Source organism: Oncorhynchus tshawytscha, linkage group LG08 (assembly GCF_018296145.1).
Source record: "Oncorhynchus tshawytscha isolate Ot180627B linkage group LG08, Otsh_v2.0, whole genome shotgun sequence".
In the NCBI taxonomy this organism is placed as follows: Eukaryota; Metazoa; Chordata; class Actinopteri; order Salmoniformes; family Salmonidae; genus Oncorhynchus; species Oncorhynchus tshawytscha.
The window spans coordinates 54,095,283-54,113,033 of NC_056436.1; the positions used below are offsets into that span (position 1 = coordinate 54,095,283).

Consider the following 17,751-nt stretch of genomic DNA (forward strand, 5'->3'; position numbering starts at 1 on the left):
TCAAAATCTAAATGTGTATTTGAATCCAATAATGGTTGAATTAAAGAAGTTAAAGCTGCCTATCAATCATGGTTTTTGAAACCAGCTGCATAATGCGGATCCCAGACTATGGAATACAAAGTGGGGCTTTTATTGCTCAATCTAATTCATGCTGTTAAAAAAAATTCTCTATCCATAGGCCTAATGCTCAAACTCCATAGACACATGCTCAAACTCACATACTTTTGATAGACTTAAAGGTGCAATCTGTAGTTGCTACATCAATTTGTGGACTTATTCATTATTTTCTGTATTTTTCCAATTTACCGCATTGTAGGATAACTAATAAACTATGAAATATCACATGTAGTTACCGAAAAAGTGTTAAATAAAAGCCACCCTTTGCCTTGATGACAGCTTTGCACACTCTTGGCATTCTCTCAACCAACTTCACCTGGAATGCTTTTCCAAACGCCTTAAAGGAGTTCCCACATGTGCTGAGTACTTGAGTACTTGAGTACTTGGCTGCATTTCCTTCACTTTGCGGTCCAACTCATCCCAAACCATCTCTATTGGGTTGAGGTCAGATGACTCTCCTTCTAGGTCAAATAGCCCATACACAACCTGGAGGTGTGTTGGGTCATTGTCCTGTTGAAAAACAAATGATAGTCCCACTGAGCGCAAACCAGATGGGATGGCGTATCGCTGCAGAATGCTGTGGCAGCCATGTTCGTTAAGTGTGCCTTGAATTATAAATACATCACTGGCAGTGTCATCAGCAAAGCATCCCTATACCATCACACCTCCTCCATGCTTCACAGTGGGAACCACACATGCAGAGATCATCCGTTCACATACTCTGCATCTCAAAATCAAATCAAATCAAATCAAATTTTATTTGCTACATACACATGGTTAGCAGATGTTAATGCGAGTGTAGCAAAATGCTTGTGCTTCTAGTTCCGACAATGCAGTAATAACCAACAAGTAATCTAACTAACAATTCCAAAACTACTGTCTTATACACAGTGTAAAGGGATAAAGAATATGTACATAAGGATATATGAATGAGTGATGGTACAGAGCAGCATAGGCAAGATACAGTAGCTGATATCGAGTACAGTATATACATATGAGATGAGTATGTAAACAAAGTGGCATAGTTAAAGTGGCTAGTGATACATGTATTACATAAGGATGCAGTCGATGATATAGAGTACAGTATATACGTATGCATATGAGATGAATAATGTAGGGTATGTAAACATTATATAAGGTAGCATTGTTTAAAGTGGCTAGTGATATATTTACATCATTTCCCATAGATTCCCATTATTAAAGTGGCTGGAGTTGAGTCAGTGTCAGTGTCAGTGTCAGTGTGTTGGCAGCAGCCACTCAATGTTAGTGGTGGCTGTTTAACAGTCTGATGGCCTTGAGATAGAAGCTGTTTTTCAGTCTCTCGGTCCCAGCTTTGATGCACCTGTACTGACCTCGCCTTCTGGATGATAGCGGGGTGAACAGGCAGTGGCTCGGGTGGTTGATGTCCTTGATGATCTTTATGGCCTTCCTGTAACATCGGGTGGTGTAGGTGTCCTGGAGGGCAGGTAGTTTGCCCCCGGTGATGCGTTGTGCAGACCTCACTACCCTCTGGAGAGCCTTACGGTTGAGGGCGGAGCAGTTGCCGTACCAGGCGGTGATACAGCCCGCCAGGATGCTCTCGATTGTGCATCTGTAGAAGTTTGTGAGTGCTTTTGGTGACAAGCCGAATTTCTTCAGCCTCCTGAGGTTGAAGAGGCGCTGCTGCGCCTTCTTCACGATGCTGTCTGTGTGAGTGGACCAATTCAGTTTGTCTGTGATGTGTATGCCGAGGAACTTAAAACTTGCTACCCTCTCCACTACTGTTCCATCGATGTGGATAGGGGGTGTTCCCTCTGCTGTTTCCTGAAGTCCACAATCATCTCCTTAGTTTTGTTGACGTTGAGTGTGAGGTTATTTTCCTGACACCACACTCCGAGGGCCCTCACCTCCTCCCTGTAGGCCGTCTCGTCGTTGTTGGTAATCAAGCCTACCACTGTTGTGTCGTCCGCAAACTTGATGATTGAGTTGGAGGCGTGCGTGGCCACGCAGTCGTGGGTGAACAGGGAGTACAGGAGAGGGCTCAGAACGCACCCTTGTGGGGCCCCAGTGTTGAGGATCAGCGGGGAGGAGATGTTGTTGCCTACCCTCACCACCTGGGGGCGGCCCGTCAGGAAGTCCAGTACCCAGTTGCACAGGGCGGGGTCGAGACCCAGGGTCTCGAGCTTGATGACGAGCTTGGAGGGTACTATGGTGTTGAATGCCGAGCTGTAGTCGATGAACAGCATTCTCACATAGGTATTCCTCTTGTCCAGATGGGTTAGGGCAGTGTGCAGTGTGGTTGAGATTGCATCGTCTGTGGACCTATTTGGGCGGTAAGCAAATTGGAGTGGGTCTAGGGTGTCAGGTAGGGTGGAGGTGATATGGTCCTTGACTAGTCTCTCAAAGCACTTCATGATGACGGATGTGAGTGCTACGGGGCGGTAGTCGTTTAGCTCAGTTACCTTAGCTTTCTTGGGAACAGGAACAATGGTGGCCCTCTTGAAGCATGTGGGAACAGCAGACTGGTATAGGGATTGATTGAATATGTCCGTAAACACACCGTCCAGCTGGTCTGCGCATGCTCTGAGGGCGCGGCTGGGGATGCCGTCTGGGCCTGCAGCCTTGCGAGGGTTAACACGTTTAAATGTCTTACTCACCTCGGCTGCAGTGAAGGAGAGACCGCATGTTTTCATTGCAGGCCATGTCAGTGGCACTGTATTGTCCTCAAAGCGGGCAAAAAAACAATCTTACAAAGACACGGTGGTTGGAACCAATAATCTCAAGATTTCCACCAGTGAAAAGTCCATTGCTCGTGTTTCTTGGCCCAAGCAAGTATCTTCTTCTTATTGGTGTCTTTTAGTAGTGGTTTCTTTGCAGCAATTCGACCATGAAGGCCTGATTCACGCAGTCACCACTGAACAGCTGATGTTGAAATGTGTCTGTTACTTGAACTCTGTGAAGCATTTATTTAAGCTGCCATTTCTGAGGATGGTAAATGAATTTATTCTCTAAAGCATGAAAGTTACAGCAGAGGTAACTCTGTGCCTTCCATTCCTGTGGCGGTCCTCATGAGAGACAGTTTCATCATAGTACTTGATGGTTTTTGCGACAGCACTTGAAGATACTTTTGAAGTTCTTGAAATTTTCCAGATTGACTGACCTTCATGTCTAAAAGTAATGATGGACTGTGATTTCTCTTTGCTTATTTGAGCTGTTCTTGCCATAATATGGACTTGGTCTTTTACCAAATAGGGCTTTCTTCGGTATACCACCCCTACCTTGTCACAACAGAACTGATTGGCTCAGACGCATTAAGAAGGAAAGAAATACCACAAATTAACGTTTAAAAAGGCACACCTGTTATTTGGAATGTTTTCCAAGTGACTACCTCATGAAGCTGGTTGTGCAATGTTGTCATCAAGAATCTCAAATATATTAACCTTTTTTGCTTACTACATGATTCCATATGTGTAATTTCATACTTTTGATGTCTTCACTATTATTCTATATTGTAGAACATTTTAAAAACAAAGAACAACCCTGGAATGTGTAGGTGTGTCCAAACATTTGACTGGCACTGTATATATATATATACATTGATTCATGAAGAATATAACATAAATGCCTCATGAGCTTAGTTCAACTGTCACACTCCATGAGAACCCAAAATATAAGCTTGTTTTTTCCCCAATGTTTGTAAACATTGTAAATGTAAACAAACACTCTACTGTTTCATAACATGGTTCAAACAATAATTTGGGATGGTCAGTCGTCGCATCCATAGCTCTGTCTATTAATCTTAGAGTGGTTACATTTCTCCAGGCCCATCCCTCAGCTTTTTGCCAAAACAGTGGCGGGGCGGCCCTTTTGTTATTGTTTCATCTGTAGATTTGCCCTTTAAGCAGCTGCATATTATCATGATATCACCAACAACAAAAAGGTAAACAATAGGACAATAGCAAGTGTAGCATATGGAATTCATTTTTCACATGTAAATAGCACTTTTCAGTAGTAGTCAAAGCATGCCATTCCATGAGCGCAGCATTTATTTTTCAACTCAAATCACTGAGCTCAATCAGTTCTCCATGACAACAAAATCATAAACAACAGAGTAGGGCTGGATAAAAAGTCCTTAGTTTTGGGGTTATTCTTATGTAAAACAATTTGGCTAATCTATACTTCCATATTTCCAAGTCCTATTCTTGAAGATCAAGGGGTACAACATTTATTGGAATGACTGTAATTCTGATTGACTTTGGTTTTTAATGTAAAGATTTTGTGTAATTGTATTATTATATGTAGTAAGAAGCCTACATAACTAACCCATAAGGAACAATTTAACATCCATGTATATAGCCAGCTAAGTAAACTTTAACATTGATTTATCCTGCAAAATATTTGTTCAATTGGTAACATACAGTACATGTCTTCTTCTAATGCCTCTTAAGGGGAAAGTAATCTACTGTAAAAGTAACTGAATTTAATCAGATTACGTTACTGATTTTAGATAATCCAAAAACTACACTACTGATTACAATTTTGGACAGGTAACTAATAACTGTAACGGATTACATTTAGAGAGTAACCTACCCAACTGTGCTCACACTATACCAATGCAAAGCAAGAAAGAACGTTTCTATCATGAGCGCCATGCATCTGACAGTTGCCATCGACAGGAACACGAAGACAAAACCAGATACTATTACTCACTACAACCAAAGGTATGTCAATATTAAATAATACTCCTTGTCATATATAGATAAACGTATGCAAAGCATTATGCTCATCTGTATAACACTTGTTGTTTTTCCAATGGGAAAATAATCCTCATGTTTTCTACTCTATTCTGTTCCTTAGGTTGGTGTGGATGTTTTGGATCATTTGGCAAGGCAGTACTCTGTGAAAGGAGGCACCCGCTGCTGGCCTATTGCTGTGTTCTACAAAATGGCTTGACTTGGCTGCTATCAACTCACACGTGTTGTTCAAGCAGTGCATGAACAACACCATGCCCAGGAAATACTTCATAATGAGTCTAGTATACGGGCCACGTGTGCGACATAGGGCCAAGGCAGCAGCAAATATTCAATGAGAGCATTTGCGCCAGGCAAATTGAGCACAGCTTTTGGGGAGGAAAGAGTGCGAGGTAGCCAGATGCACAAATCACCGAACCCAGGACACCTGTCACCTGCTAACAACTTGGTTTTGGGAAGTGTGTCAAGAAAGTGAAAGTGGCGAAGATTGGTGTCAACGGTTAGGACAAGGGATAGGCGCTAAATAAATCCAATGGATGCCATTGCGTGAAAAAGCAGACCATGTAACAGGCTGACTACATCGCAACCATTGAAAAATACATGTAGAAATTGCTGCACGTGCCAACAAGCGTCTGCATTGCCAAGGGCTAAAACAGAAGTCAGTTATATTTGTGACGCAGATCACGCAGCAAGTCCTGCCTCTCCCATCTACTCATTGGTTTATAGAAGCAGGTACCCACGTGCCATCTCCTCATTGGTTATACCCACGTGGGTGACTGAAAGACGAACGAGGTCGGTGGTCGGTAATGCACCTAATTTATGAACAATATAAAGTCCAGAGAAGAAAACACCTGGAAGGAGGAGAGATGAATAGAAACGATTCGGTTGGTCGTTTTATGTGTGGATTAATTGACAGAGTAGAGGTAAAATTTCAGGTAAAATATCAATGTTTATATCCCAGGACAAATTAGCTAGCCACAGCAAGCTAGCTAAATAGGACAAATGAGCTAGCAAGTGCAAGCTAGCTAGCTAAATTGCCATAAATGTTTTGACTGTCCCTGATTTTCAATATTTTTCAAGCACACTTGGCACTTTTAATGATGTTTAGGCTACTGTTTGTATTATAGGGTCGCTTGTTTTGCTGACCATGAATGTATGCATCTTCGTGGTTGGGTAATTAAAAAACAACATATATGTAAAAAGAGCTGTAACTGTCTTCCAACACATGGTTTCTGTTTCACAGTTGTAATTTTATTTGTCACATACACATGGTTAGCAGATGTTAATGCGAGTGTAGCGAAATGCTTGTCAAAGGCACTTCACGATTAAAACATATTGAACAGTTGAATTGGTGTTTTGTTTTGTTTTGACATACAGTCTACAGTAACTTAAACTAATGAAAATGCTATTCTAAAATTCTAATATTACCTAACACCTTCATTATTTTAGTGATTGCATATATGAAATGTTACACTGTTAGAATGTTGCTAGTTAGCTTGAAGCGAGGCCCTTCGAGGCCCAGCAGTTCTAGTAGTAAGGGGTACAGTGCATTCGGGAAAGTATTCAGAGCCCTTGATTTTTTTTCACATTCCAGCCTTTTTCTAAAAGTGATTAAATGAAGAAAAAAAACAGATCAATCTACACACAATACCCCACAAAGATGAAGCGAAAACAGATTTGATAATTTTTTGCAAATGTATTTAAAAAAAGTAATAAATCACCTTAACATAAGTATTTAGACCCTTTGATATGAGACTCGCTATTGAGATGTGTCTACATCTTGATTGGAGTCCACCTGTGGTAAATTCAATTGATTGGACATGATTTAGAAAAGCACACACCTGTGCCTCCTCCCCTGTATGAGGTCCCACAGTTAACAGTACTTATGTCAGCGGAAAAACCAAGCCATGAGGTCGAAGGAATTGTCCATAGAGCTCCGAGACAGGATTTTGTTGAGGCACAGATATGGGGAGGGGTACCACAATTATACAGCATTGAAGGAACCCAAGGACACAGTGGCCTCCATCATTCTTAAATGGCAGAAATTTGGAACCGGACTCTTCCTATAGCGGGCCGCCCGTCCAAACTGAGCAATCGGGGAAGAAGGGATGTCAAGGATGTGACCAAGAACCCGATGGTTACTCTGACAGAGCTCCAGAGTTCCTCTGTAATAACATTACACTGTATATGTCACAAACGTGTGGAGAGACGGACCAAGGTGCAGTGGATGTTGAGTTCCACATAATTTATTAATGAAGTGAAACTTAGCAAAAACAAGAAATCAATAAACTAACAACATAGAAATAATAAACTAGAATACCCCCCAGTCACGCCCTGACCTACTACACCATAGAGAAACAAGGGCTCTCTATGGTCAGGGCGTGACAGTGGAGCTGGACTGGACGCCGTGCTTGGACTGGACACCGGCGCAGAGGAAGACTCCAATCTTGGAGTGGGACTGGACACCGTGCCTGAACTGGACATCGGTGCAGTGGAAGGCTCCTGCCCTGGAGCTGGACTGGACACTTTGCCTGGAAGCCACGGACCGTAGACCCTCACTAGAGGTTCCGGACTGTGGTCCGCCGCAGGAGGTTCCGGACTGTGGACCGCCGCAGGAGGTTCCGGACTGTGGACCGTCGCAGGAGTTCCCAGACTGTGGACCGTCACCGGAAGCTCCGGACTGGGAACCGTCGCTGGAAGCTCTGGACTGTGAATGCGCACTGGAGGCCTAGGTTCAGGGCGAGTGCGGGGAGGAGGCACAGGACGTACCGGACTGGGGAGGCGCACTGGAGGCCTGATGCGTGGGGCCGGTACAGGTTTCACCGGACTGGTGACACGCACTTCAGGGCGAGTGCGGGGAGGAGGCACAGGACGTACCGAACTGGGGAGGCACACTGAAGGCCAGAAGCGTGGAGCCGGTACAGTTTGCACCAGCCTGCTAACCGGATCCTCTGGTCGGATGTTGAGCAGAACACAACATCTCTCTCATCTCTTTCTCTCCCAACTTCTCCATTGCCTCCTTAACAGTCTCTGGCTCTTCCCGCGGCTCAACAGGCCACCCCTTGTGCCCCCACCCCCCAAAAATATTGCGGTTGTCCTTGTGCTTTATGTGGCCCATGAACCCCGGCGTCGGCGCTGTCCTCCATCCTTAACTTCTGTCTGCCGCCAAGGAAGGGTTTCACATCCTCCCATGACTTCTTCCCATGTCCAAAACTTCTTCACCTGGTGAACACGCCGCTTGGTCCTGGTTTGGTGGGATATTCTGTCACGAACGAGTGGAGAGACGGACAAAGGCGCAGTGGATGTTGAGTTCCACATAATTTATTAATAAAGTGAAATTAATCAATAAACTAACAACGAAACGTGACCACAAACACAGGTGGGAACAATAACTACTTAAATATGATCCCCAATTAGAGATGATTACAAGCTGCCTCTAATTGGGAGTCATACAAACCACCAACATAGAAATAATAAACTGGAACCCCACATAGAAATAATAAACTAGAATACCCCCCAGTCACACCCTGACCTACTACACCATAGAGAAACAAGGGCTCTCTATGGACAGGGCGTGACAGTATATCAGTGAAGACCACCTCTTCAAGGACAATAGGATACACCAAATTTCTCCCTATATTCAACCAGGAGGCGGAAGAGTCATGTCTAAACCAATTTAGGATGGGGTGAAATGCTAGTGCCTGGAAATAAAATGTAAAGTTATAGTTGGTCCTCCTAAGTCTTTCCCTATTTAAAGGGACAGTTGGTCCTCCTACGGCTTTCCCTCTTTGTATGTTTGTTCATTTTAACTGGGATCGCTTACCTTGCCATATACATTTTGAAACCGTACTATGAATTTCATCCTGTTAGCCACAAGGGGTAGACATGGGAAGCATTGTACTACAGAAATTCAGCTGTGGAAATATATTCATTTTGACAATACATATTCTGCCGTTTAAAGGAACTGGGATGTTAGTCCATCTGCTGAGGTCGGATTGAGTTCATTTGAATGTTCTGTTAAATAAATATATCTATTCCCAAATATATCTAATGGGAAACGATTGGAATTCCATAAGTAGAGATGGAATCCTCCATCAGGGTCTTGAGAGGCAGTAGGGCTGATTAGGTTAGATACATGTTATAACATGGTATGAAGTTGAATTGATCTTTGATCTTCAATGCATTCGGGAGCGATTGTGATACATTGTCTAGATATAGTAAATTATTGTCCGTGTAATAATGAGAAATTAGATATTAGGGACATTTGTTATTTCCTTCGATTGACAAAGTGCCTGGGTCAGTGGTTCCATGGATAATAGAAATAGCAAAGGAGAAATCGGATCAATCTGTCTGGTGATTCTGAACGGAGCAGAGCAGATACCACCTACTGTAACTATGGCTGAGAAATTGGTATATAGTATTTTTATCATATTAATGAAATTGGAGCCAATTCCAAAGATATGACCATTCTAGTCTTTCAAAAGCTTTTTCTGCATTGCGAGAGAAAACAACCCATGGAGCTGTTGTTTCTGATGAAGCATTTAAGAAACACTACATGGCCAAAAGTATGTGGACACCCCTTCAAATGAGTGGATTCTGTTATTTCAGCCACAACCGTAGCTGACAGTTATATAAAATCAAGCACACAGCCATGCAATCTCCATAGACAGAAATTGGCAGTGGAATTTCCTTACTGAATAGCTCAGTGACTTTCAACATGGCACCATCATAGGATGCCACCATTCTGACAAGTCAGTTTGTTACATTTCTGCCAAGCTAGAGCTTCCTCGGGCAACTGTAAGTGTTGTTATTGTGATGTGGAAACGTCTAGGAGCAACAACGGCTTAGCTGTGATGTGGTAGGCCACACAAGCTCACAGAACAGGAATGCCGAGTGCTGAAGTGCGTAGCGCGTAACTGTTCGTTGGGAGTATCATGAAATGGGTTTCCATGGCCGAGCTGCAGCATACAAGCCTAAAATCACAATGCACAATGTCAAGCATTGGCTGGAGTGGTGTAAAGCTCGCCGCCATTGGACACTGGAGCAGTGGAAATGTGTGCTATGGAATGATGAATCATGCTTCACCACCTGGCAGTCTGAAGGACAAATCTTGGTTTGCACTGTAATGTTTGGTGGAGGAGGAATAATGGTCTGGGGCTGTTTTTCATGGTTTGGGCTAGGCCTCTTAGTTTCATTGAAGGGAAATCTTAACGTTACAGCATTCAATGACATTCTAGACGATCCTGTTCTTCCAACATTGTGGAAACAGTTTGGGGAAGGCCCTTTCCTGTTTCAGCATGACAATGCCCCCATGCACAAAGTGAGGTCCATACAGAAATCATTTGTCGAGCTCGGGGTGGAAGAACTTGACTGGCCTGCACAGGGCCCTAACCTCAACCCCGTCAAACACCTTTGGGATGAATTGGAGAGTCGACTGTGAGTCAGGCCTAATCGCCCAAATATCAATGCCCGACCTCACTAATGCTCTTGTGGCTGAATGCACACAATCCCCCACAGCAATGTTCCAACATCTAGTGGAAAGCCTTCCCAGAACAGTGGAGGCTGTTATAGCAGCAAAGGTGGGACCAACTCCATATTAATGCCCATGATTTTGAAAAGATTTTCCTCGTTCTTTTGGCCTTGTAGTGTTTGCAATATTTTTTTTTACAAACCCGCTATGGTCCTTGTGGACCAATTTGTGTAAGAAAGTATCAAGATGGGACGTTTTATAAAACAGATGAATATCTGAGTTTATCAAAGAATGGGGTAATAGTGAAAACACTGGGTGGCATCCTTACCTATTTTTTAATAAAAGCTAAATTAGTGCTGCATTCACATCTCTCCCAAATTAACCTTTGTGAATGGCTGTGTTAAGCATTTCGAATAGTGGACCTAATTGTTCCCAAAATGTTAAATAGACCTCAGGGAGAATATCCTCCCATCCAGGTGTTTTGCCTTTATTCATGCTTTCCAATTCCATTTTTATTTAAATGAGAGGGATTTGTGCTCCCAGCAATGCAGCTCCCTCTGTTTTGAGAATGGGAGTTCTTCATTCTTTTCGAAAGGACTGGTGTGGATTTACAATCAGAGGTGTACAGTTCTTTATCGAAGCGGGATAATCTTTGATTGATTCATTTGGGTTCTGAAAGCAATTTACCTGTTTCAACTTCAGTAGTTGCTATATCAGCTAACTGATCATTACTGTATAGCTTGTTGGCCAGTAAATGACTGGGACAATTAGTATATTAGCCTACTCTAGCCTGAGGTGCATGCAGGTCGCTTGAACGTTTGTTACATTGCGGAACGGTTTGTACTGAACGACACGTTTCCCCAAAACGTTCTTGTGTGCTCTTGAACATACTTTGACGTACGTTTGCTCCCGTTTGGTGGGAGTGGCGAGGTGTGGCTTGAAGCATTGAGTGACATATTTAAAGGGCAGTGGCCATGCTGACAGCGTTCACCATCCCACAATCCAACCCCTCCCCATTTTTCAACTGGTCGTTCAATAAACCAACGTTTCAGTTTAATTTAAAGTTCCAGAATGTAAAAGCATACTGAACGCAACCCAGGTCAATGGCTCTTTTGGAAGGCAAAGGTGCTGTGTCCTATTTTGAGATATAAACAAATATTTTGCCTACTAGTAGCTTTATATATAGAGAAGGCATGCCAACCTATAGGCGCTGCATGACCCCAATACATTTTAAAACTACACCTATAAGTTCTGTAAGTTCTGTTTGGACCAGTAGATTTTTGGCCAAGTGGCCCGGTCAGACCCGTAGATTTTTGAAAACATACATAGCTACTAGAATACAATAAACAAATGCACACAAATTCCAACAAACATGAATGACCTCACACCTGCTCAAACCCACATGTTCCCACTGTATCCATACCCATTCTGTTTGTCTCAGTCCAACATTCCCTTTCATTCTTCATACCATGGACATTTCCAGTGCTTGTAACACTCTATGCCATATGGCCTCAAATTGTGCTATTTTATTCCTCTCTGTAGCCAAAATGTTTTTCAATATTAGGCTAATAATGCATTTGATTCGTCCACTGTCTTAACGATAGTGGATCATTTGATTTCCAGTTATTAAGTAAAACATGAGGGTGCTGTGAGATACCCAGTTGGTTGGACCATACTTTTCTGGTCAATCATTTTCAAAAATGTACGAGAAAAGTATGGTCCATCCCATTTGATATCTCACCTCATCCTCAAATGCCATGTCTTGAAATATGCAGATAGACAGATTTAAAAGTCATCTTAAATGATAAAACTTCTGAAAGACAACTTTCTAACTCTGCCCATAACTTTTAGACTTCATAACCCTCCACGGAAGACATGAATTATTGATTGTTTTACACTTAAGCCATGACTCTAGTGTTGTGCTGTAGAAGTTGTGAATTGTATCTCTTGGATAATAAATTCTATACATTAGTTTATACTGGATTAAGAGTACATTTTTGGTTAACTGTAATTTCATTACCTACCGTATGTTCCATCATTCTCTCCCTCCCCAGATTCAATTAAACTCTCATGTTCTATGAGCTGGAGTTTCTTTGAATTGCAATGAATTAAATTATACTTCCTGTCACTCAAAAGCAAATTGTATTTGTCAAGTAACAGAAAACATACGTAGACAGAATACAATAGACAGATGCACACAAATTCCAACAAACATCAATAACATCACACCTGCTCAAATCCACATCTTCCCACCACATTCATGGCTGCTCCGTTTGTCTTACTCCAACATTCCCTTTCATTCTTCATACCATTGGCGTTTTCCAGTGCTAGGTTATTTAACTGCAATTCTGTTAGTTCTGTTCCAACACTCCCTCCATCTTGTGCCAACATCAGATCTTTTTAAGCCTTGGTTCCAGTCGTGTATATTTTTTTCTAATAGATTGTCAGTTGGACAGGCTCTTTGCAAGGTTTTATATATCTTACCTGTCATATAAATATCATTTTCTGACTCAAGTATGATTCCCTCAACATTGCTCTGATCTCCAAAATGTTGTGACATGAAACCTTGACGTTGTATGTATTTGAAAATGTCTACATTGTTCAGTCCAAAATGGCTTTTTAATACTGTCATGGACATCATTGGATTTCCTATTACCAAGTCATTAACGGTGTCTGTGCCTTTAGTTTTCCATGTGGACCGATTTATTGGTGAATTCCTGGAAAGCATTGTTCCATAGGGGTGTGTTTTTTGGGAGTGATATTGGTTCTTGTAGAATCTGTTTTGTTTTTGTTCCATGTTGTTATAGTTCTGTGTGAATGTTTTAAGTGTCTAATATTTACTTTGGACCGATTTCTATTTTTAGTGAATATTCTTTTGTCTGCTTCAGGGTTGTTGAGTCTATGAAGGCTCTAGGACAGTGGTTCTTAACCTGGGTTCGGTCGAACCCCAGGGGTTCGGTGAGTCAGTCTCAGGGGTTCGGCGGAGGTCAAGACACACATCCGACTCATATGATTTGTGATGACACGCCCCGCTTGGCCATCATAGGCTGCAGGTGATCACGGTACATCGCTTGGCCTATCTATGCTGCAGGGAATTTGGTGCGCTCAGTAGTCGACTGTGACTGTCGTGATGGTACGTCTTGTGATTTCTTTCTTAATATTTTAATCCCTTCATACTTACTATGTCGAGCAAAAAAGGAAAGTGGTCGGACGAATATGTACAATATGGATTCACATGTATAACGGACCGTGATGGGAGTCAGCGTCCTAACTGCATGATTTGTAATGCAAAGTTGAGCAATTCTAGTCTAGCACCGGCAAAACTAAGAGAACACTTCCTTAAGCTGCATGGAGATGGAAAATACAAGAACACAACGCTCGCTGAATTCAAGGTGAAGAGAGACAGATTCAATGAAAAGGCTACTCTGCCTGTTCTCGGCTTTGTACCCATCAACAAACCGATCCTCACCGCATCGTACGAAGTTGCTTACCTGGTCGCAAAGCAGGGCAAACCACACACCATTGGTGAAACACACATAAAACCAGCTCTGTTGAAGATGGCGAATATCATGCTGGGAAAAGAGGCTGAAGTTAAGTTATCCCAAATTCCTCTTTCAAATGACACCATCAGCGACAGAATAGAGGACATGAGCAAAGACATCTTGGCTCAAGTAGTTGCAGATCTGATTTCAAGCCCGGCAAAATTCAGCCTTCAACTCAACGAGACCACAGACGTTTCCAATCTAAGCCAGCTTGCTGTATTTGTGCGCTATGTGAAAGACGACGTGATAAAGGAAGATTTTTTATTTTGTAAGCCTCTTACAACAACAACTAAGGCAGCCGATGTGAAGAAACTTGTGGATGACTTCTTCAAAGACAACAATCTTTTGTGGGATATGGTTTCTGCAGTTTGTTCGGACGGAGCTCCAGTCATGCTGGGAAGAAAGTCTGGTTTTGGTGCGCTAGTGAAAGCCGATGCACCACACATCATTGTTACGCATTGTATTCTGCACAGGCATGCGTTGGCAACAAAAACCTTGCCTCCGAAACTGGCAGGAGTATTAAAAATTGTAGTGGAATGCGTGACCTATGTGCGAACTAGTGCTCTGAGGCATCGCATCTTCAGTGAGCTGTGTAAAGAAATGGGCTCTGAATTCGAGGTACGGTGGTTATCCCGGGGACAGGTGCTGAATCATGTTTTTGCCGTGCGTGTGGAATTAGTACTGTTTTTGCAAGAGCACCAACATTGTCATGCAGATTGCTTCAAAAATTCTGAGTTCATTCTCATTTTAGTGTACATGGCTGATATCTTCGCAGCTCTCAATCATCTCAATCAAAAGATGCAGGGCGGTGGAGTCAACATCATCGAAGCGGAGGAAAACCTGAAGGCTTTTCAAAAAAAGCTACCGTTATGGAAACGACGAACATAGAATGATAACTTTCCCCTGCTGGACGACTGTGTAAGTAAGATCGAAGATGTAGCTGGAATCGGAGACATTTCTGTACCCGCGGAACTGAAGAAAGCAATTGCCACGCACTTAGATGAGCTTGCAAAGTCTCCCGACGGATACTTCCCTACAAGAGAGTCATATCCAGCATGGGTGAGACAGCCGTTCACGTTTAGTGTTGAGACAACAGATGTCAATGATGAATACCTCGATGAAATGATTGAAATTCAGCAGAGCCAGGTTCAACAGCAACTCTTCAGAACAACAACGCTTTCAACGTTTTGGTGTCAACAAATGGTAACGTACCCTGTTATTGCTAAGAAAGCTCTGGAGATTTTCATACCGTTTGTTACAACATATCTTTGCGAGCAATCCTTTGAGGATGCTGGACATAAAAAACAAGAAAAGGAACAGACTTTGTTGCGAAAATGACATGAGAGACATGACATCATGAGACATGAGAGGCACTTGCCAAGGTGAAGTCTCTGAAAGGCAACAGCAGAAGTCACACTGATTTGCAGTAAATATTCATTATTATGTTTTTGTTTTTGTGTGAAAATCATGTTTTGATGATTTTGTTCTTTGAACACAGTGATGTTGATGCACGGTTCATGTTGTGCACCAGTAAAATATATACCTATGTTTGAATTTGAAAAAAATCACATTTTATTTTTCCAATTAAGAAGGGTTCGGTGAATGCGCATATGAAACTGGTGGGGTTCAGTACCTCCAACAAGGTTAAGAACCACTGCTCTAGGATCAGTCCAACTGTTGTTAAATTCTGATTTATATAGATTTTCATTTAAACTTTATTTTAGTTTATTAACCTGTAGGTCTTGGCTCTCTTCAAAAGAAAAATATCATATTTGTGCTTAAGTTCAGAAATGTTATGTTCTTCTTTACCTTAGTGATAGTGATTATATAAAACGCAATAGTTAATTATATCATCTATTTAGAGCACAATGACTGTGTTTTTTTGCATATTTAATGAACTCATACTAATAATGAGGTTTTAAATATGATAGTACATCTGAAGTAGGTTTGTGTGTAACGTTGAACTAATTAAGATTCATTCAACAATTCCATTCTACAGATTAGATTAACAGCAACCAGCACAGTATTTAACAGCTTTTCTTGTTCTTTGCAATAGACACAAGCTATATGCTCAATGTCCTGTAGTGGCATGAATAGTCATTTTGGGTGAAGTAATCTATCTTAACCCTATCTGATATAGACCTAACCTCTGATCAAGCTGCTATCAGAGTGACTGATATTGCACTGTGCATTGCTTCAAAAGCCCCAGGTCACAGTATAAATATTTGTAGCTACATATTTTATGTGTGGCTGCATACAATTTTAATATGTTTTCTCACCGATATGGTCAACCTCATATTTTCAGGTGCATATAACATTCTCAAAAATATACGGTAGCTCAATTCACCATACACAAGGATGAAAGCAGCTTTGCCGCCTTCTAACTTTCCAGTCAAATATTTGAAAGTTGACACAATGTTTCCCCTACCTATAAGCTACTATAGACTAAGTCTAGTATTTCATTTTAATCTGTCAGGTTTAGTGCTACTGTTTGTTTGGGATCTACTTTGTTATCTTTATGCTCAAGATAAACACTTTATTTCCAAAGAAAATGTTCTCTTCTCTGAAACAATATTACATGTAGTGCCTTCGCAAACTATTCAGACCCCTTGACTTTTCCCACAATTTGTTAAGTTACTTTGTAATGGTTTTCTTTCTGGGAAGGAGAGGAGGACCAAAATGCAGCATGGTTATTTATAAACATCTTTAATGAAAGATGAAAACGTGAACACTACAAAATAAGAAAATGTGGAAAAACCGAAACAGCAAAACACAGAGACAGGAACAATCACCCACAACATACCTAAAGAATATGGCTGCCTAAAAATGGTTCCCAATCAGAGACAACGATAAACACCTGCCTCTGATTGAGAACCACTCCAGGCAACCATAGACTTACCTAGAACACTCAACTGAACACAACCCCATAGACTACAAAAACCCCTAGACAAAACAAGACACATAAATCACCCATGTCACACCCTGGCCTAACCAACATAATAAAGAAAACACAGAATACTAAGGCCAGGGCGTGACACACTGCATTATTTTTGATTAATTAAACTAAAATTGATTAAATATATATATATATATATATATCCTCAGCAATCTACACACAATACCCCATAACGTCAAAGTGAAAACAGTTTTTTTTTTATGTTGCCAAATTTATTAAGAAAAAAAACAGAAATACTTATTTATTCATTTAGTATTCAGACCCTTTGCTATGAGACTCGAAATTGAGCTCAGGTGCATCCTGTTTCCATTGATCATCCTTGAGATGTTTCTACAACTTGATTGTTGTCCACCTGTGGCAAATTCAAATTGATTGTTGTGGTAGCAATTCTATAGGAAGAGAGACTGCAGATTCTTTCAAACAACACATTATTATAAGTTGAGAAAAATGTAGAATAAACTATCCACTCAACATTGCATAGTTGAAAAGCTCAACGAACAGTGTCGGTTCTCAGCTTTCATAGAGAAGCACATCCTTTTTATTTTTATTTTATACACGGCAGTCAGCAGATAGTGTGTAAAAATGCAATTAGTTGTCTGTGCAGATTTAAGATAGCACGAGGTTGATAGCCTGAGGGCTCAACCGTCTAACTGCATTTACAACAACACATACTATAATGTGCTCTGTTCTGCGAGTTTCCATACATGTGACTTTCTGTAGACAGTAAACCCACGGGATGCCACATGCTGTGGTCGCACCCAAGCGGACCTTAGCGATACACCCAGTCTTATGACTAAGTCCTACAAAGACATGTTTGTATCAGGTTAAAAAAAATACTAGCATATAACAAGAGACAATTCTTTAAACAGTTAAACATGGGATAGCATGACTAATTATGCAATTTTCCACGACATTGGACATGACTTGGAAAGGCAC

The 17,751-nt window shown here is 41.5% G+C and overlaps 2 protein-coding genes across 2 annotated transcripts in view; both read left to right on the top strand.

The window, feature by feature from the left end:
* LOC112256324 (leucine-rich repeat and immunoglobulin-like domain-containing nogo receptor-interacting protein 2) overlaps positions 1-17,751 on the top strand; it is a 383,684-nt gene that overhangs the window by 316,457 nt on the left and 49,476 nt on the right. The window lies entirely within an intron of this gene.
* LOC121847013 (protein ZBED8-like) lies at positions 13,500-14,703 on the top strand. Its single transcript, XM_042326294.1, has 2 exons — positions 13,500-14,477; positions 14,611-14,703. Exons 1-2 carry the CDS (start codon positions 13,500-13,502, stop codon positions 14,701-14,703), a joined length of 1,071 nt encoding a protein of 356 aa, XP_042182228.1.